The following is a 22123-nucleotide window of genomic DNA, read 5'->3' as shown; positions in this document are numbered from 1 at the left end:
ACATCAAGGTCAGAATTCTATGTCCCGCGGATGGGCACATGCCAGACCCATTCGGCCGTGAAATAGCGCCAGACGATGTTGGGCGAGTGTCCCAACATCATTGCGCACTCACGTGATATCTCGCTCGGTGGGGTTGCGCGGCAGTCGGAAGTGCACCCGACGAGAATTAAGTGGGCAATTAAGCCCATTGAGGAGGTAATTGAAAGCGATTTACGTGGCATGTCCACTTTTACTGTTGGCAAACGGGCCAATCGGCCAGGCGGCCTTTACATTTTTGCTCAAACCTTGATCCAAGGCGCGATGAAATCATCCATGGGAAATAAAATACAAAGGGATCTTTGGGGACTGCTTTTCTATCAGGTATGCTTTCAGGTGCTTGATTGTGCTGCATGGACATATTTTGCAGCATGTTTGTGCTTTCGTTTATTCTGTGGAGGTCTGCAGCTTCCTGAGGCAGCTGTCTGCCTTCAGGGAGCTCAGCGGAACCGCTCACCAGCACCCGCGGTGACGTTGGCGCCTGCCCCCTTCCCACCCCCACCGGCAATGCTGAGCCTTTCTCAGCGCACCTTTCACGCTGGCTGGTCAATAATTGGCCAGCCTGTGTAAAATCGTGGTCAGGGGCTGATCATGGTCAGGGGCCCGTTTCCTGTCTGCCCCCAGGCCCGCCGATCGCGCGCACCCAACGAGCAAAAAATTCAGGCCCAAAAGTTATTGTGGAAAATAAATGGTGTAGGGGATAACATATTGGCATGGATAGCAGATTGGCTAGCTGACAGGAAGCTGAGAGTTGACATAAATGGGTCTTTTTCTGGTTGGCAGGATGTGACAAGTGGTGTGCCACAGGGACCAATGCTGGGCCCTCACTTTTTACAATTTATATAAATGACTTGGATGAAGGGACTGGTGGAATAGTTACTAAGGTTGCTGACAATATAAAGATAGGTAGGAAAATAAATTAGGAAGAGGACAGAAGGAGGCTACAAAGGGACATAGACAGGTTAAGTGATTGGGCAAAGATCTGGCAAATGCAGTATAATGTGGGAAAATGTAAAATTGCCCATTTTGGCAAGAAGGAGAAAAAAGCTTATTATCTAAATGATGAGAGATTGCAGAGCTCTGAGATTCAGAGGGATAAATAAACACGAGAGGACATGGCTTTAGGGTGAAAGGGGAAAGGTTTAGGGGGAACATTAGGGGGAACTTCTTCACTCAGAGAGTCGTGAGAGTGTGGAACGAGCTACCATCTGACGTGGTAAATGCGGGCTCACTCTTAAGTTTTAAGAATAAATTAAATAGATACATGGATGGGAGAGGTCTGGAGGGTTATGGACTAAGTGCAGGTCAATGGGACTAGCGGAATAATATTTCGGCACAGACTAGAAGGGCCGAATGGCCTGTTTTCTGTGCTGTAGTGTTCTATGGTTCTATGGTTCTAAGGATCTGGGTGTTCTACTGCATGAATCACAAAAGAATAGTATGCAGATACAGCAAGTAATTAGGAAAGCTAATAGAAAGTTATTATTTATTATGAGGGGAATTGATTACAAAAGTAGGGGGTTTATGCTTCAGCTGTATAGGGCATTAGTGAGACCACATCTGGAGTACTCTGTACAGTATTGGTCTCCTTATTCAAGGAAAGATGTAAATGCTTTTGAGGCAGTTCAGAGAAGGTTTACCAGATTAATACCAGGAATGGGTGGGTTGTCTTATGAGGAAAGGTTGGACAGGTTAGGTTTGTATCCACTGGAGTTTATAAGAGTAAGAGGATACTTGATTGAAACCTTTAAGATCCTGAAGGGTCTTGACAGGGTGGATACAGAAAGGATGTTTCCTCTTGTGGGAGAATCTAGAACAAGGGTCACTCTTTAAAAATAAGGGGTCACTCATTTAAGACAGTGATGAGGAGAAATTTTTTCTCTCAAGAGGGTCATGAATCTTTGGAACTCTCTTCCTCAAAAGGCGGTAGAAGCAGAGTCTTTGGATATTTTTAAGGCAGAGCTAGATAGGTTCTTGATTAACAAGGGGGTGAAGGGTTATCGGGGGTAGGCAGGATGGTGGAGTTGAGGTTACAATCAGATCAGCCATGATCTTATTGAATGGTGCAGCAGGCCCGAGGGGCCGAGTGGCCTACTGCTCCTAACTCATATGTTTGTATGTATGTACGTAATAATACATGGTTTTGCACTGGGCTAGACTTATGCTTCAACAAGCTCAAATATTGTGCTAATATCCACTAGATGGGTCTCACACCTCCTGGCTTTAGCTCACTCAGTAGTCAGATCTGATTTCTGACTAAAATTGCTGTTCTGGCAGATACCACTTACATTTGGAGAAATAAGTAATACAATAGCAGCCTTGGGATTTTCTGCATCCTGGATAGGAATAACAGGAACAAGACCACTTAAATTTGCACCATTCAGAATGAACATTTTAAAAGAAAAGCAAACTCTATTTTAAAATTCGATGCTCCAATAATTGAGATGGAAATGAAATCTTCTACCCAATGGTATGAAACTTGGGAAGGGTTTGGCAGAGAATTCCAGCTTGTAGCAATGCATTTTTCACCACATGACTGATGACCTTTTGACTTCTTTCTGTTTCCAGCCCAAAAGCAATTGTGGGCAGGTTTTCCAGTACAAATGATCCAAGGTGGGAAACATTATTTGAGGCACTTGATTGCAAAAGTATTTTGCCAACTCCACTTCAAATAATGTATCCACCTGGGATCATTTTAGTTGGGAAACCTGCCCACAATGAAGTCACCTGGTTAAGAGAAAAATGGCAAAATGTCACCGTCCATGTGGTTTAAAAATTGCAGCGTTGTGATCAAATCTTCTCATACAGTTGCATGCAGTTTACAACACTAGACAAACAACTATGCACTTGAGTAAGTTTTATGGGCAGGATTTTTAGTTCAGTGAGTGCCCGCGTGAAACAACGGCCAGCCAGCGCGAAACGCTTGCTAAAAGGCTCAGTGCTGCTGGGGTGGGAGCAGGAAGTGGTCAATTCAGCACGGGTGTGGGGGAGCAAGGGATGAAAGCTCTCTGCAGGCAGGGAGCTGCCTAAGGGAGCTGAAAAATCTAAATGCAATAAATTAAGGTTTAAAAATCTGGAAAAAAAAATGCCCATGCATCAGAATCAGTCGCCTATACGTGATGAAAATCTGTCCATACATTTTTTAAAGATGTAATAATGGAAACCTCATCCTGCCCAGGGATGAGGTTTCCTGAAAAATGCAAAGGCCGCTGGCCGATTCGCCCACCCGCCAACCGTAACATCGGACGGGCAGCGAAAAAATCTCCGTTAACTGCGCCGTTAATGGGCTTAATTGCCCTCTTAATTGTTGGTGGGTGCGCTTCCGAGTTTAGCGTGCGCCCGCCAATCAAAATATCGTGCGAGTGAACGATGGCGCCGGGACACTCGCCCACATGCCGAGTGAAAAAATTTGCCGTATGAAGCTGATTGATTGCTGATTGACAACACACCAATAATTAAGGCCCACCCAGCATGCAACGTGTGCTTCAGTGCTCAGCGCTGCCTGGGTGGAGTGGGAGGAGGGCGAGTGGGGAACTTTGCACATGCGCGCATGTGCACACAGGAAAAGCTCCCTGAGGCACAGAGCTGCCTTAGGGAGCTAAGATTTAAAAAAATTAAAAATAAAGAATTTAAAAATGTTAAAAAAAATGTCCCCTCATGTGACTCTGTCACATAAGCAAGGACATGTTATTAATGAAATGTTTCAATTTATATTTAATTTTTAATTGCTGTTGGAAACCTCATCCAGCCTGTGGATGAGCTTTCCCAAAAAATCCAAAGGCCGCTTGGCTTTTTTGCCTGCCCGCCAACCGTAAGGTTGGACAGGCAATGAAAAATTTCTTTTAATTATGACTTTAACGGCCTTAATGGGCCTTTTAATTGTCGGCGGGCGTGCTGCCGACTCCCGCGCGTGCAGGCCGACCGAAATATCGTGCAAATGCGCGATGACATTGGGACGCTCGCCTAACGTCATCACGCGTCATTCTACACTCATCTGGGTCGGGCGCATGCCCGACCAAGGTGCAAAAAATTCTGGCCTTAAAATACTAATGACACTGTAACTGGGGACTAGTTATCCCTCCCAGACAGAGAAAACAGTTTGGACCAGTACTCTGATTTCCCAGTTTTACTGGTGTTCCATATTAAGGTATGCAAGACCGGTTCGGACCAGTATTCTTATTCCCCAGTTTTTTTCCCTTCTGGGCCCTCTGTTCTGGGTCGCCTAGTGGATCATTGCTCAAATTCCTCAACAACCAGATTTGTAATGAGTCATTACATTAATATGCCATAAATGGAGACAAACTTTTAAGGACAAATGAGTCACATAATATAATTAACGTGCAAGGTCCTTCATTGGGTTTTACAGGCCATCTGTACATTGATCGAATGTCTTTGTGGTTAGAGTCATGGAATGATACAGGAATGATGTAAACTGTGGGATTGATTGTGGCTGAACTTATCTCTATGCAAGTGAGACCGAAGATTCCGTGAAAGCAGCAGTAGCACAGAATTGTTGGTCCCAATATTCATGGGGAATGAGAGAGGGAAGGGGTGCATATCTGCAGAGAGGGATCCTGGGAAAGCACAGGAATTTAATGACAGGGCCTCACTTTCATTTTTTAGTCTATTTCCTGTTAGATTGAGAGGCTGGCCAACCGGCAAGCAGTAAAATCAGCAGCTGAAGGCAAGGGTGGGGTAGGGGTGACCAAGAGTGATCAGAAGGTTTGTGTGGGGTTTCAGCCAATCACAATGTAAGATTTATTTGAGGGGATAAAGGCTGCTTCTCCTGGTCCATAAGCAGTGTTTAAAAAGCACTTGCCTGCTTGATCAGGCTATGTCTGCCTCCCTTTGGATTGGTTACCTGAACTATGGGAAAACTGGCTGGCCATGCACTTTAAATTTATATGGCTGCCTAAATCTGAGGAATGGAGTCTGATTAACACGCTGCAATCACAGAGCTGCTCTCCAGAGTATCTCTCTTGGATGCCCTGAAATCTGCTTTCACTAAATAGGTGTGTAATGGTGGGTTGGGATCGGATTTTGCATATTTGCCAATTTAACCACCTCCACGATTCTTACCCATCCATCTAATATCTCCAACCATTGCTTTGCACATCTGGGGCAGAATTTTCCGCCGGTCGGGCGGGTGGAGCTGGAGCGGCCGTGGGTGGGCGTGGATCGGGGTGGTGCCGCCATTTTGCGTGGGCAGGCCAATTAAGGCCCGCCCAGTGCATTTGCCGACTCCCCTGAATAGCAAGAGTGGGCGGGTGGTGGCGGGCGTGCACAGGCCGCTGGGTCCAATGGCGACCTGGCAGTCTGTTTAAAGGAAGGCCTGGCAGCCTCCTATAGGATGCTCACAATGGCCACTTCCAGGTCACGGCGCAGGGGGTCGGCTGAGCAGGGCACACTGGAGAGGGCAGGCTGCAGGGTCTGCCACAGGAGCAGGGCAGGCTGCAGGGTCTGCCACAGGAGCAGGGCAGGCTGCAGGGTCTGTCACAGGAGCAGGGCAGGCTGCAGGGTCTGCCACAGGAGCAGGGCAGGCTGCAGGGTCTGCCCCAGGAGCAGGGCAGGCTGCAGGGTCTGTCACAGGAGCAGGGCAGGCTGCAGGGTCTGCCACAGGAGCAGGGCAGGCTGCAGGGTCAGCCACAGGGGCAGGGCAGGCTGCAGGGTCAGCCACAGGGGCAGGGCAGGTTGCAGGGTAGGCCAGCGGGGTGGGGGGGGGACCAATGTGCTCCTCGCTTTTCTGATGGTTGCCTTGCTGCCCTCCTTGAGGAGGTGGCAGCACGGCGGGTGGTGTTGGTCCCCCAGGATGGGAGGAGGAGGCCCCCCCCCACATGACGAAATGTGCCTGGGAGGAGGTGGTGGGGGTGGTAAGCTCCCGTGATATGGTGCAGTGCACCTGGATCCAGTGCCGTAAGTGCTTCAATGATTTGTTGCGCTCTGAAAGGGTGAGTACCATGTTGGCATTGGGCATTTAACCCAGCAGGTAGCCTTAGCCTTTGAGGACCCCCCCCACCGACCCCCAAGTCTTACTGTCGTGACTGCATTGAATCATGTTGGGCATTTCTTGTATGTTGGGTGGGCAAACTGATAGTGACCATCCTTACATCAGCCTGAGTAGTTCATGAGGACATGAGTTCTCCCCCGCACCATGTGTTGCTCTTAGTCGCACATGACTAATCTGGGGGCAACCTGCAGGAGATGCAACTAGGTGCATACTCAGAACTCCAACACATGTCCTATTCACGGTGATGAGATGGTGGAAGGGGAGCCTCAAGGTCTCGTGGCCAAGAGCCATCTGCTGCCCTCGACGCTGCACGTGGCTGCGCCTCCTTGCTATGGGAGCAAAGGCCGTCTGTTTCCTAAAGTGATGTGCGCAGAATGTGTCCAAGGTGGCTGTTGCGGGGGGTTGGGAGTAGGCGTGCTATCTTTGTGTGCCTGATCAGCAGTAGCGGGGAGAGGAGGCACTGGAGGCCTGATATGGGCCACTGTGGTTGGGGTGCGGCGTGTGCAGAGTCCATGTGCGATTAGCCGCAATGAATGGTCTTCTCTGTTTTTCAGGAGAAGAATGCTCATAATGGGTCTGAGTGTTCGCGGACTGGAGACGGCCAGGCTCACCTGATGATGTTAAGCTTCGAACAGAAGGCTCTGGAGCTTGAGAGGCGCCATGCACCCAGGTCAACTGACGTCGGTGAGGCTGGGGTGGAACAGCCAGGTATTTGAGGCCAACAGTGAGATCCATTATATCTTCCCAACATCCATAGCACTGATGATTGTTTAATTGGTTATTGTTGCAACATTGCTCGGTCACAGAGTGATAGAGTCAGAGGTATGGATCACAGAAAAAGGTCCTTCGGCCCTTTGAGGATGCGCGGGTCAAACACGTACCTAAGTCTCCTGATCCCATTTCCCAGCACAATGCCCATGGCCTTGTGTGCTATGGCATCGCGACTGCACATCCAAATACTTATTACATGTTAGGAGGGTTTCTGCATCCACCACCCTTTCAGGCAGTGCATCCCACATTCCCAACACACTGTGTGCAAAAGTTGCTCATCACGTCATCTGTCAACCTTAAATCTATGCCCCCTGGTTATTCATCCCTCCGCCAAGAGGAAAAGTTCCTTTCTGTCGACCCTATCTATGCCCCTCATAATTTTACAAACCTCAATAATGTCACCCCTCAATCTCCTCTGCTCCAGGGGAAATAACCCCAGCCTATGCTATGTCTCCTCATAAGTCAAACTCTCCAGGCCAGCCAGCATCCAGGTCAGTGACCTCTGCACTTTCTCCACTCCAATCACATCCCTCCCGTGAAGCGCATTTCACAACTGCACACAGAACTATAGCTGTGGCCTAGGCAGCGTTTTCTGCACTTGGAACATTACCTCCCTGTTCCTATATTCTATTCCTCAGCTAATAAAGGCAAGTATGGCATTTACCTCCTTAAACGCCTTATGTACCTGTCCCGCTATTGTAAGGGGCCTGTCGACATGTGCAGCAAGGTCCCTCTGACCCTCCTTACTTTCCACGATCCTACCATTCATTGTGTATTCCCGTGCCTTGTTTCTCCTGCCCAAGTGCATCACCTCACACTTATCCACATAACATTCCATTTGGCATTCCTTAGGCCATCTGACCAGCCCATCTCTATCTGCCTGTAATGTCAGGGTATCCTCCTGACTATTTGTGTCCATAGGTTCTGGAAGGTTGAGCGCATAATGAGCCAGGGGGAAAGGGATGAAGTGTGTCACTGTGTGCACGCTAACTGATCCACTGTCCGTGTTGTTAATTTCAGCATCATCAGAGCCTGTCCGCCAGGAGGAATTCCAGATGCCCCCTCTCACACCTGAGGGCCCTCAACTGTCACCTGCGTCACACCATTTCTCCGAGACAGGCACCAGCGCAGATACTAGCACCTTGGTGGGCATTGGAACATCGGCTAGTGTCCCGGGGCACAGTGGTGAGGGCACTTCACAGTCGCTGGAGGAGCTGGCAGAGACAGAGAGTGCCCATGGCGCCAGCAGTTGGAGGACAGGAGGGGACCAGGCACATGCTCAGTCGGTGCCTGATGATGTGCCTCTGGAGTTGTCCGCGACGCAGCAGCTGCAGGAAATGCGGCCGGGTGTGCGGGAGCATCTGGGAGTGATACATGAGACGATGCTTTGCTTGGTGTCCGTGGTGGAGGAGTCCACGCGGAGCAACAGTGATGCAATGAGCCTCATGTCAGAGTGTCATGCTTCCTCCATGGAGTGGCAACTCTCGTGGAGAGGGGCTTCCAGGAGAACAAGCAGCTTCTCTTGGGGTTATGCTCGAACCTGCAAGTCCTCACAGCGCCAGTGGCCACAGCTGGTCATTGCCAATGTGGGAGATGGTGTGGGCTTCAAACTTCCCAGCTCATTGCCCATCCATCGATGGAGAGCAGGGAGGTCCGGGACGACCTCACTTTGGTGGAGCAGCTGCCTGGCGTATCTGCGGGCTCCTCTCACGGCGCTCCGGATGAGGGCACCAGCTGCTCCGCCCCTCTCCCAGTAACCGCTTCATTGGGTGAGGCTGTGACGACTGGGGAGATGCCAGCTGTGGACCTGGCAGATCCCTCCCAGGCGGGGCCAGCACAGGCTCCACAGGCCTGAGGATGACTGCCAAGGTCATCGAGGCCAACAGGACAGCAGAGTCAGCAGGCTGTCTCAGAAGCCACTCTGAGCAATGGGGCGGCACCAAGATGTAGCACCTGTAAACAAAAGCAAACGGCAGCTTAGGCACACCACGGGTTTCTCGCTAGTGCTTTTGTGTTGGCCCGAGATTAGGTACTTATAATTTTTTTCTGCTTGATTAACGTTTTGTTTTGGATTTGTGAGAACTTCTGATGGTTAAAATAAAAACCAGATGTATTACCAAGGCTGAGGGTGGCTCCTTTGTTCTGCATTTGTATGTTTAAGATGAATGTCATGAGTGTTTGTTTCAATATTGAAATTTATGTCCAAAGCCCTTAATTGCAGCTGATGACCTGGCAGATTTAGTACTTAGGTGCCGAGTATGGAAGCACCAGGCAAGGCTGGTCCTCCTGATCCATTTGTGTGGAACTAGCTGAAAGTTTGTTGGATTAAAGTCTCCTGGGTGTCCCTGCCCTCTTGGTGTAGTCCCGGGTCAGCGGTTAGCCCCTCAGCATTCCCCTGTGCTTCCTCATCCTCAGAATCAGTGCTGGACACATCGTGTGCAGCCGCATCCACTGTGTCATCGTCTTCATCGTCCACCACGTCTCTCTTTCCAGCGCAAGATTGTGGAGAGCGCAGCATACAACCACTATCACCAACACACGATCTGGTGGGTACTGGAGTGTGCCCCCTGAGCGGTCCAGGCATTGGAAGCGCATCTTGAGAAGACCGATGGCTCTCTCCACCACAGCCCTTGTGGAGGCGTGGCTCCTATTGTACCCCTGCTCAGCTTCTGATATTGGATGGCAGAGAGGTGTCATAAGCCACCTTCTGAGGGGATAGCCCTTGTCATCCAGCAGCCATCCATCAAGCCGAGCCAGAGCACTGAAGAGCGCTGGCACCTGGGAATATCTGAGGATATAGGCATCGTGGGAGCTGCCTGGGCACCTTGCACAGACTTGTAGAATCTGCATCCTGTGATCACACACTATCTGCACGTTCATGGAGTGGAAGCCCTTCCTGTTGACAAAGGCACCGGGCTCACCTGCTGGTGCCTTGATGGCCACATGTGTACAGTCTATTGCACCCTGGACGCGGGGGAAGCCAGCAATGGTCGCGAAGCCTTTGACTCGCTGTGTCTGACTTGGTCCCAATGGAAGTGGATGAAGGTCAATGCCCGTCTGAACAGAACATCTGTAACCTGCTTGACACAAGTGTGGACAGCTGATTGGGAGACACCGCAAAGATCACCCACCGATTCCCAGAAGGAGCCAGAGGCATAGAAGTTGAGGGCAGCTGTGACCTTCAGGAACACTGGCATGGGGTGTCCACCCACACACTTAGCAGAGATCTCAGGGCCAATCATCTGACTGTCTCCCTTGGCAGTCGGAGCCTCCTTCGGTACTGCACCTCAGTCATTTTGAGGTAGCTGCTCCGCCGCCTGTATACCCTGGCAGCAGGATAGTGGCATCTTCTGTGGTGCCTTCCACCTTGATCTACCTCTTGGCCCTGCGCCCCTTGTGCCAGTGCCTGTCCTCTCAAAGGTGGCTCCCTGGAGGCTGATTGTCCACTCCTGGCCTCCTCCTTATCCTAGCCCTCCCTTCCTCCTCTGAGGAGCTGCCCCCAGTGGACATGTCAGAACCCATGTCCAGGCTTAGGGGAGGCCTCCAGAAAGCTGCAGGCCCGATAAAGATTCCTGACTGCAGAGTGCTGACCTGAAGGTTCAAAGTACACAGAAAGCTGCTGGAATTCGTCCTGAACTACTACAGATCACACAGGCAAGTTTAAAAAACTTTCTGCAATAAAAACTCACAGAGCAGATTGACGACCCCACTGAGCCCTCTTATCCCACCCGTGGATGAGTTTCATTAAAAAGTCTCTTACCCGCCTGTCCACTGCGCCCGTGTGCTGACTCGAAGATCGCACGGGTGCCCGAAAATCGCCGTTGAATGATGAATTAAAGGCCTTAACTAGCCCGTTAATTTATGGCGGGTGCGTGTCGAACTTCATCGCGTGCCTGCCTAGCGAAATATCGCAATGGCGCGCGGTGATGTCGGGATGCTCACCCGACGTCACCGCGTGTCATTTTACACGCTGACATGTGGGGCCCGCCCCCCCGCGTGTCGAGCAGAAAATCCTGCCCCTGAGAATGGTGTCGAGACTGCACTCTAGAGCAATGCATTTGCCATACATTTGGAATGCAGGTACACATTATGCCTAAGGGATACATAAATTCAGTTATGTGGAGATGTCGAGAAGCTGGGGTGGTTCAATAGAGGCGTTCAAAATCATCAAGGGCTTTAATAAATTAAACAAGGAGAAACTCTCCACTGGCAGAAGGGTTGGTAACCAGGGTAGACAATTTTAAGGTCATTGCCAAAATTACCAGAGGCGAGAGAAGGAGAATTTTTAGTGTGCAGCAAGTTGTATTGATCTGGAATGTACTACCTGAAACAGATTCAATAATAACTTCCAAAAGTGAACTGGGATAAATACTTGATGAAGAAACAGTTACAGGGCTACAGGGAAAGGAAAGGAGAAATGAGACAAATTGAACAGTTGTCTCGAAGAACTGGCGCGAGGCATGATGGCTTGAATGGGAACCTTCTGTTCTGCATTGTTCTGTGTTTTAACCAATGGCAACTAAGTGTCACAGTTCAAAGACAATTATGGCCATGAAGAAGATCCTCAAACCATCTGCTACTCTTTGAGGAAGTTCAACAATTACATTACCTTGATGCTGCTTTTCTGCTAATCCCATATATGACATTCTGGCTCTCACCAGTACATCCTTACTTGAATGTTCTGTGTGCAAATTTCTCATTCTACCTGTTCTCGTCTGAAAAGATGATGACAGCCATGGTACCACAAAAATCATATGGATGTCCTCTTGTTGTTTTTGGTGATTTGTTATTGAGCTGACTCCAAGCTGAATATATAGATGACTTGTACAAACTCCTACTTAGAGATCAGAAACTAAACCATGGCCAATTTATTGAAAATCAGGAATGTATCTCTTACACTAGGTAACAGAATTTGAATTTAGTCGGTCACTTTTCCTTGCAGGTAGAAGCTTATGTTTTAGACTGGCCTGAATAATGATTTTAAAAAAAAACAAATTCATTCACAGGATGTGGGCTTCGCATTTATTGCCCATCCCTAGTTGCCCTTGAGAAGGTGAGCTGCCTTCTTGAAACATTGCAGTCCATGTGATAATAAGTGGCACATGAGGAGGGAAAATTTATACTGCCTGAGAATAAAGGTGCACCTTTTGCTACCTTGGGTAGTGCAGATCAACATCCAATCTGCTCTGAAGTAATCTAGGTCATTGGACATAAAGCTCCAGTGATTGTGGAGTTGTGAAAGACTTGAAATGGCAACGGGAGGGTACGTTCATCTCATCTCTTATCTGGTGGCGGGGGGCAATTTATGTGTTTCTCTTTTAAACGTACAAAGATAGAGCATTATTTTGTACTAAAAATACATTCGTTGGGCTTTCTTTCTTTTTTTTTAAGTATAGTGCAGTCCAACACCAACAGCAACCTTCAATTTCACCAGAGGGGCACCGGATATTCTCAGCATCTTGAAGTCTTTTGGTGCCATGATTAAAGGCATTCAGTGCATTTGACTGATTCAGAAATCATTTTGTGATATAAACAACTAAAATCCCAAACTCATGTCACTTTGAATCTTTAACAGACAGTAGCTAAGAGCTAAAGTGTATTCACCAGTACTCAGTAAGATTTAAACTCTGACTTTCTGAAATGAAGTACAGTTAACATGTAAATCAGCAACGTTATTAGTTAATGGTGATAAAATCTGTGGAAAAAGCGTGCTAAATCTGCATTACAAAGCTAAAAAGCAGGAAACTAAGGCCCATTTATGCTGGTGTTAAGTTAATAAATGATCATTAAAGCACTTGGTTAAATATTAATGACGATCCAAATTTATCAAAAATACAGGATTCTTAATTTGTTCCTTATGGAAATCTCCCAGAAGAAAAGTTAATGGAATATTTACTTCATTGGATCCATTTAATACCGAATCGTATCCCTAATAGCAAAATTCAAAGTGCTTGACTACCAAACGTTACTGGCATCAGAAAAATTCAAACCATATCGTATATAAATCTGCACAAATATACGATGTTGTATCACAGTGTTAAACATAAATACAAAAAAAAAAGGTGCAATTAATGTACGGTTTTCTATTTGAGTTTATAACTGCCGAAATAAAATGAATAACAACCCATCACGTTTTAGGAATTTGACGGAGAATTTACTTACAAGATAAGTTCAGTCATAATCCACTTGATTGCGGCAAAGAAGACATAATAAGGCTGCAGAGAAGAAACTGAATTACTTCAAGCAATCATGGACATTCTGTTCTTCATTAGTACCAACACTCAGAAATTGGTAGAATTAATTTATGTCAAGATGTGAATTTCACTTGATCTTAGACGTAAAACATTAAATTTTAAAACAATTATACTAATAAAGGGAACTGGTAACAAGACAGTCAATATGTTGCTAAAACATTAAGACATCACTCCTGGCTCTGTAATGTTCAGAAGGAAATTACCTTTATATATATTCCTTTAACTCATTCTCAGGATGTGGGTATCCATCTTGTTATTTTTTTACAGTAATTTGATACAACCAAGTGGCTTGCTAGGCCACTTCAGAGAGCAGCCACATATGGATCAGACTAGATAAAGGCACTAGTTTCCCTTCCATAAAGGACACAAGTAAACCAGTTTGGTTTTACAATTGATAGCTTCATGGCAATTCTTTTCCTGATACTAGCTTTATGATTCCGGGCCTTTTTTTTTTCACTGAATTCAAATTCTAAAATTACCATGGTAGGATTTTAATGCATGTTGTCTGGTTTATTAATCCATATCTATCGATTGCTAGTCCAGTAACATAACCAGTACACTTTCGCACCTTAAAATTATTTAGCAACATTTTATTATTTACATAAGACGGCTGTCGATGAAGGCATAAGATTTCATTGCATTTTCTACGTTCTTATATTATTTGAAGGATATTCAGGTAAGGAATTAATTAGGTGTATCCAGAAGCAATAATGTAATACATACCCTCCATTAGCAGCAACAATGTTATTTTCAGCCTTCCTATGCACATTAACAATTCTCTAATGCTGTATAAAATTAAGTAGACCTTTCCCCCCGCCCCCTCCAAAAGCTGAAATTAAATTGTTTAATGGAGTCTAATCATTTTTGGTTAAAATTGATAAACACTCGCAAAAACACAAAGGCCCGGATTTTTGCCATGACGGAGCCATGGTGAAAATGGCGGAAGTGCCTGAAAATCATAAGTCCCGCCCCCAACCACAGCACTTCTAATTTTTGCAGGGGCGGTTCCTATTTCACACATGCACGGTTCACTGAGGCAGCTGGCCATTTAAATCATCAGCTGCCCCTGCTCAAGTTGGATTCTGGTAGCGCAGGAGTGTGAAACCCAAAGTGTGCAGTGTATACCTGGTAAGAACAGGTCTGAACTCTGCACATTTCTTTGGATAGCCAGGTTACCCCTTTGCAGAGGGAAGGTACCTTTTGGATCTGGTCCTGGGTCACTTTTGGGGGAGGTCAGGTGACATTTGGGTGAGATCAGGTGCCCTTTTGGGAGGTAGGATGTCCTTTGGAATTGTTAAAATTAGGCATGAATCTGCATAAAAAGTGCATAAACTCATTAACTGTCAGTCTCACTGGAACTGTCAACAGACCTGTCAAAATCAACTGTCAAAACTGTCAAGAGGAGCTGTCAAGAGGACCTATCAAAAATGTTAAGAGGAACTGTCGAAAGCACCTGTCAAAGGGAGCCGTCAAGCTATCAAGGCATTGAAAAATCCTGCCCTTTAAATCTTTGAAAAAAATATCTGGAGCGTTGAAAAAAAATCATTCTGTCTGTTGTTATAAGCCTGAGGGCTTCCATACTGGATTACTGTTGCATGGCTGATTTCACAACCATCCATTATCACAGTCAGGTGCCAGCCTTTTCACAATTTGATTGACAACTACAAGTGGTTATAGACTCTTTGAAGTGGGATTATGAATTCCACTGTTTGTTGTTATAAGGGATTGTGCACTTGAATGAAATATTTATTGTTATAAGGCTTTATGTAGCTGAAGGAATGTAAATGTAGCAAATAGATCTTTATGAATGAGTGTTTTTTTTCAAGATAGGAAAATCTGCAATAGACACATAGGACTTTGTTTTAAAGAACTTTATTTTACCTCATCTCTGCATGGGTCCTGAGGTCTACCCATGGTGGATACTGGGTAAGTTGGCAAGGTAGGTGTAAGGACAAAGGGTGGTGGGTGGGGGGGCATAGGTTGGCATGAGTTGGCACTAAGTTGGCATAGGGGCTATAAAGGTCCATGGAGGTGCAGGGGCATAGGTTGGCATAGAGTATGAGGGGTTGTGGGGTGGGTACAGGGCATGAAATGGCATACATTGGCATGGGTGGGGCATGTGAAGTGTGTGGGGGTATGACGAGTGAGGGCTGCAGGCTGGAGGTATGTTCCATGTCTTATTATTTTTAAAACAAAATGGACACAGTGCTGGAGCCCCAAGGCAGGCCTTCCGCTCAGCCCACCTCTGCACTTGATATCCTCCTTACTACTTACAGGCTCGCCCGTCTCGACTTACAATATAGCTCGCCACCAACCCCACCCCCTCAAGCCCGACTGAAAATCTGATGTCCAGGCAGCCATTTTTAAAAGTCAGGTTTGCAGAGCCGGGAATTCTCCCAACTCTGTGCACCCGACTCAGACGAAAATCCAGGCCAAGGTCTCTGATTTGTTACGTTCACACATCAATCTCAGTATATGGAACATTACTGTAATGCTTACTGTACTTACATCCAGTAAGCTATGTGCACTGTCGCTATTGTCTACGGTTGCTCTACACATGGCTTGGTAGTCATAAAGTGTTATTCTAAAAAAAGAAAAGCAGAAAACTACTTAACAGGAAAAGAAACAGAATAAGATTTTAAAAATCAAAATGAAAAACAATATTTCAATAACAGATCATCATAACTTAAAATAAAGGAACTGAAGAAAACATACAAGATACAGTGGCCCGGAATTTGCAGTTGTAATGACGGCAAAGCTATCAGCGTTTTTTTGTCATTACTCTGTGAAACTGACAGCAGCTTTTGCCATCCACATATGCATAGATAAACATGGAAGTCCAGGAGTTGCTTTCAGTGATCCTCTGTTTCTCCACAGCTTGCGCTGTTGAAAATCTCAATGATGGAAGTCTTAGAAATCATTTTAATTGACATGATCTTCTAATTATACACTGCTAGTTTGCTTTAAAAACCCTTCAAAGTGTTACGCCCTGTTAATTAAGGCGTAACTGGGTTTTTAATGGCATTATATGTTATAATTACCAATAAGTAACTTTCTGGCACTGTCAGAGGAATTTTATATTTGCGGAATGTCAAATTTCTACAGTATGATAAAAAAAATTCCATAGATTTTCAAAATAGTAAGCTATTTTTTTGAAGTTTGCTTGATATTTCAGCTTCTACCTTAATCGCATGTGTATGTCCCAATCTTTATTGCGCTGTCTGTAAAATGATTAAAAAGTGAAGGATAATCAGTGCTTTTTACTTCCCGGTTTGCTGTCAGAAAATTCTTCAGTGATTGGCTGTTTAGCCTACATGATGGCATCACTGTTACTGGATGTCAAAGACCCCCTTGAGCTGGCGCCGGAATGAAATTGACATCCAGAAAGGTGAAATCTGCACCAAAGAGATTGCTAGGTCTCTGTGGGCAGTTTTCTCTGAGGCCAGTGGTGAGCACTATCCCTTCTTTGCTGACCGCAAAATCCGGACCAATAGATCAAGGCATCATAACAAATATAAAATACTATCACAGTAAAACATTTGAACATTCTTCTAGCAGGGGTTGAGGAATATTTTCACCATCAAATGTTTGTTAACGTAAGAAAAATCACAGTTTAATGCACCAATTTCTGAGTAAATAGATTGAGAAAGAAAAGAGCTGGCCAACTAGACTTACATGGAACATGCTCTGCTTTATCAAATCCAAGTAAATTGAACGACCGCAGTTTATCATTGATCTTGGATCAGTGGGAGTATATTACTAAATAACGTACTACAACTTAATGGCCTACATTTAGCAGGAGTAATGATGGCAAAATGCACAGTGCTCATCTTTATTACTCCTCTGAAACTGGCAGCACATGCACAGTTAAACAGGAAATCCAGAAGTTGCTAACAGTGAGTCTTTGAGCTCCCATAGATGCGCTGTTGAATTTTGCCCATAAACGACAATCAAATAGGAATCACTGAACTGGTGAGAACTTGTCCTTTGACATGATAGTCTTGCTGTGAAAACCCATGAAAAAGAATGAGATGTGATTGGGTTTTTAACAGCAAGCTAAGTTCATAACAGCCTCACTGTTCCCGAAAGACTAATTCTATTTTTGTGGAAAATGTCACTCTTTATGATGAAAAAAAATTCTCATATTTTTAAAATCATTTTTTTTAGGGAAAAGATGGTTTATGGTATTTCAGCTTCTGCCTTAATCCCATGTGTGGGACCCAAACATTTGTTTTGCACTCTGTAAAATTTTAATTAAAAGTGAAAAATTCAATGCATTTTACTTCCTGGTTTGCTATCTGAGAGAATATTTCAATGTGACTGGCTGTTTACCCTGTTTGTTGACATCACTGTTGTTAGATATCTGGAGATCTCTTTGACTTGGCACCAGATTCAAACAGATGGCAGGAAAGGGGAAATCAATGCTATAGGAGTCGCTCAATCTTTGTGGGTAGTTTTCCTCAAGGGAAGAGGGAATGTTGTTGTTTCGTCACTGACTGAAAATTCCAGGCCAATAGGTATAAGTTTTGAGGTGTTACTCAGTTCTGAATAGGCTGCTGCTTTTGTGATATTTTATTCTATAGATATTGGTATTCATTTTTGAAAGAAATGTAGTTATTTGTTAGCATAAAGCTGGCATTGATGACTCCTGTTCATGCTTTCTTCTCCAATTACTTCTTATTTCTTCCCATTACATATTTATTCAAATCACAAAAGAGGGAGATTTCACAACTATGTAACATGATTTTTATAGTCATTTCCGTTCAAATTTGAAGTAGATGAAAAATAATACTAATATTTAAGACATTGTAAATGTTTTTTTCTCTCCAAGTACCGCCACTCCCCTTTCATCACCCCCATTCTCAACAAAGCCCACCTTCACCCTGCTCTGCTTGAAACAACTACCCGCATTCCAAAATTCCTATTCCTCTCCGAAGTCCTTGAATATATTGTCACCTCCCAAATCTGCACCCATCTTTCCTGCAACTTCATATTTAAATCTCTCCAATCAGGTTCCCACTCCTGCTACAGTACTGAAGGGCCCTTATCAAAGTCACAATGACATCCTCTGTGCAAGTGGTGCACTTGCCTTCCTTGAAAGATCTTCTGCAATCTTTGAAATGGTCAATCAAAATATACAGTATAATATGGAGCCAATATATTTTTTAAAAGTGTCAGTAGGGGAGAAACATTTTGCCAATTTGTTTTTTTACTTAAACACTCTTTGGTTACACTGACTTCTAATAAGCATAAAGAAACAGATCTATCTCAACTCCAGTACCCCAATTTTAGATCTCAGGCCCCATTTGAACTTCTGAATGGTCTTGTGTCCAAAGTTGGTCGGAACGATATCAAGGTGGGTGGGAGTAATAAGTTGCATGGCCCCTGGCTGAGGTTTCCCCACTGGTGCTGGAAAGAAGAGGGTAGCCTAGAGCTTGGGAGGCTCAATTATTCCTTGCGGAGCCCAGAGGGGCATTCCTTCTCTCCCTAGTCCACAAGAAATCCTCAAAGAAATTATTTTTTAAAAAAACCCGTTACCTCTCCTGGTCACTCTGCTGCTTCCTGCAAGGTTTTGTGCCATGTGTGCCTCACAATTTTTAAAGGCGTGTTGCAATACTGAGCACATCATCAGGTCATGACTTTTGAATACCAGAAGTTTCTCCAACTACCTGTGCCGACTGCCCTCCGACTGATTACTTTTTGCTGACTTAAAATGGGGATTGTGCTCCATGACTGCCATTTTAAATACCCAGCCACCTTGTTCACACTGAGTGAGCTGAATTAAAATCAGGGATTTATTGCTATAGTTCTCTTGTTAAAAGTCAAAAGATTAAATTCCTGTACATGGGAAGCATTAAGGATATGATCTTGATAATTTCATGCAATTTTTTTTGCTGTGTATTTTAAACTATTAAAAAAATTTGCACTGATTGACTTTTTTTTAGTATCACGTATTCAGTGATTTAAATTTGCATGCATCTGTCTGATTCCTTTGTCGTTGTAGATTAGTCTTACCGTTTAAATGAGCCCATCATTAATAGTTTATTCATAACAGCTCCTTCCACTTCACCAAAAAAAGTTCCGGTCTAGGAGAAAGAGAAAAGCAATAAACTATCTCAGAGGAGCTGAGGCCGCTATGGAGCTATAGAGATTAAAATTGAAAGCAACAAAGACCAGTGTTTGACATGTTCTAATGTGACAGGTACAAAGATAGGTTTTGGAGTGTTCATTAGTATTCAGAAATCACAGAAGGTTCAGCAGTCAAGATAAGTTATAATAATAATAATAATATTCTACATGAAAGGGCAGATCAGGGAACTTATACAACAAACAGATGAATTATATAACAGATCATTTTTAAAAGGGACTAAATAAAATTCATAGAAGGATATGAAGCAACCTGAATAATAACTTTTGAAATGCTATGTGCCAATCATTTATTATATTATGAATGAGCTATGTTAGTATTACATAGAATGAAAGGTTCATACAGCAATCTGTCAAAGGAAATAATAATTTTTATAAATGTGCTTTCCAGTCTTTAGAGAAGGAATTAAACTACAAATGTCAAATATGAATCGAAAATACAACGTTGGAAGTGACCACTACAGTACTTGAAATGTAAAGTGTGATTATAATCAGATTAAATCTAGAATTACTGCAGAAGCCAGAAGCATCTGTACTCTTTATTAGAGGACAAAGCAACATTTATTTTGGATGGGGGTCTGCCTGCAGTACCCACTTAGGAAATTCACAGTAGAAAAACATTAAATGAAACGCATGTTAATATATAACAATGTTTGATCTTGGTCATGGTATTTTATACATCAGTTTATTTAGATTTCAAATATCGTTAAGTTAGATTTTTTCCAAGTTAACCCCAAGTTAATAATTACTAACAGAATTAATGTTCTTCATCTATAGAACAGGAAGAGGGATCATCCTTTACAGAATTTACAGTATTAGCAAATATAAAATTGGTAAATTGAGCTAAACTAAAAATAACTTCTTGGCCTGGAACTTTTTAAATCTAAGGTATTACAGTGCACTGTCGAATAATTACACCGTTAGTTTTATATAAAAGCAAATGATGAATCATAATCTCTGTCAAAACTGTGAATGTTGAGAAAAGGCAGTATTTCTGTTATTGGGGGAGATTGTCAAGAGTCATCAGGAATTCTGAAAATTTATTGCACAGATTGACAATTTTCGCAATGATATTAACAAGTTAATTTAATGCTGTGCCCCTCAATAGCTGGTCAGAAAGGTTGCTTTGATACAAATACAGTGCATGTTTGCTTGTCTGAAAATCTCAAAACAGTGTATTTCAAACTAACATCAGCTCCAAATATTAAAAAAGTACTTGCATTTACTGAAAATATTATCCTCAAATTTCCCTAATGCTTTTGATAAACTATGATCTGAAATAAGTTCAACTCTTATACCACACTGTTATTCCATTATCTTATCATTGTTTCAACTTGAACATGCAAAACAAACACACAAAAGGTGAATTTGAATGTTTATTTTAAAGCTGACATCCTGCAATTTCAAATACATTATTTATATGGTAATTTCAGCAAAAGATGATATTTGTTCAAAAAAATGGAAACATTTCCCTATTTGTTACAGGTCCAAATTTTCCCTTGAAGCCTGAGTCTAAAAATCTATTTTGATTACTGAAATTTTATTTGTGCTACAGTGGTTTCAGTAATGAGTTTAAGATGAGTGCGCATTGGTAACTCTCAGAAGGATTAAAATTCCAGAGCAGGATGGTTACTGAAAGCATTTCATTTGGCCAGTTTTCTGGATGGATAGTAATTTTTCAGAATTCCTGCAGCATAAGATACCCAGATGGAATTAGATCTACCAAACAAAGTGTCGTCTGCCTAAAAAGACAGACTATTGCAATTACTTGTAAATTATATTTAAAGGTAAATGCCAAAAGCTTACAGTAAATTTAATCTGCTTGTGACAAGTCTAAAAATACTGCAGAAATGGAAAATATTACCCCGTCTCCATCTTAAAAGAAAATTTTATTTGCAGACAGGAAATTGATAGACATCTTAAAGGAAGTTACATCAGTTAAACTTGAAACTAGAAGAAAATATTTACAAAGTAAAAGTCATGGCAAATGTCAACTGCGACTGTGACCTACAAATTCATTTACCCTGCGCCAGTACTTGATGCTCTAACTGGGCACAGAAGCATCCAATATGACTGGCTGGAACCATGCATACTTTACAAGCTGGAAGTGTGCTACCCTCCTCCAATATTGGCTCGGGCTTGGTCCAACGAGTCCATCAGAATGATTTAAAATAATGACTAAAATATTCACAGTTAGGCTCCCACACTGGATGGAAGGCTATTTTGTGATATTGGGCTTCCCCAGTGCCCAACTCACTAGGTTATAAACTTGCCCAGCAACTCATAGGCCGGAATTTTCCAGCCCCTCACGCTGGCGGGATCTTCCATTCCCGCCAATATGAACGGAGATTTCAACGGCTGGCCGGCCTTGCCGCGGGGAGCGCTGGAAGATTCTGGCCATACTATTAACCGGCAGGTATGGATACTTCAGAACATTTAAAATGGTCATCCATTGCTTATGGGTTAGTTGCTGAGTTGTTATTTCAGACACGTACACTTTTTGATCTGTTATCTGACACTGGGAACTGAATTTGACTGCTGAGAAGATTTTGCTGATGTTGCACTGTTTTTGATTGCCTTTAAGCTGCTTGACTGCAGTCATGACAGGTCTGGTAGTCCTGCCTTTGGGGCTGGAGGAGGAAGTGGGGCAACAGGAAAGACAGTAGAGTGCAGGAGCATCTGAGACAAGGAGAATGATGAGAAAGGAACATCGCAGGAGGCCATACACACAGCTAATGTTCAGGGAGTACTTCTCTTACATCAGCTTTCCTGAGGAACAGTGTATTTAGTGCCTTTGCTTCGCCTCATGTAGAAGGCTGTTACCCAGCTCTGCCATCTGCTGTAGACACAACTCAAACTTCCCACTAGGACATGGGCAACATGGCCTGTGGTTGTCAAATTCACCATG

At 44.0% G+C, this 22123-nt stretch overlaps 1 protein-coding gene across 1 annotated transcript in view; it reads right to left on the bottom strand.

The window, feature by feature from the left end:
- The window catches only part of cacna2d3a (calcium channel, voltage-dependent, alpha 2/delta subunit 3a), a 1007885-nt gene that overhangs the window by 94349 nt on the left and 891413 nt on the right, over positions 1 to 22123 (bottom strand). The window contains exons 31-33 of the mRNA XM_078543510.1: positions 19084 to 19154; positions 15577 to 15652; positions 12977 to 13029 (exon numbers count right to left, since the gene is read on the bottom strand). Coding sequence (XP_078399636.1) covers positions 12977 to 13029; positions 15577 to 15652; positions 19084 to 19154 — 200 coding nt within the window. The remainder of the gene's footprint in view (positions 1 to 12976; positions 13030 to 15576; positions 15653 to 19083; positions 19155 to 22123) is intronic.

Source organism: Cetorhinus maximus, chromosome 6, assembly GCF_964194155.1.
Source record: "Cetorhinus maximus chromosome 6, sCetMax3.hap1.1, whole genome shotgun sequence".
NCBI lineage: Eukaryota > Metazoa > Chordata > Chondrichthyes > Lamniformes > Cetorhinidae > Cetorhinus > Cetorhinus maximus.
This window is presented reverse-complemented; position numbering and strand designations above follow the sequence as displayed.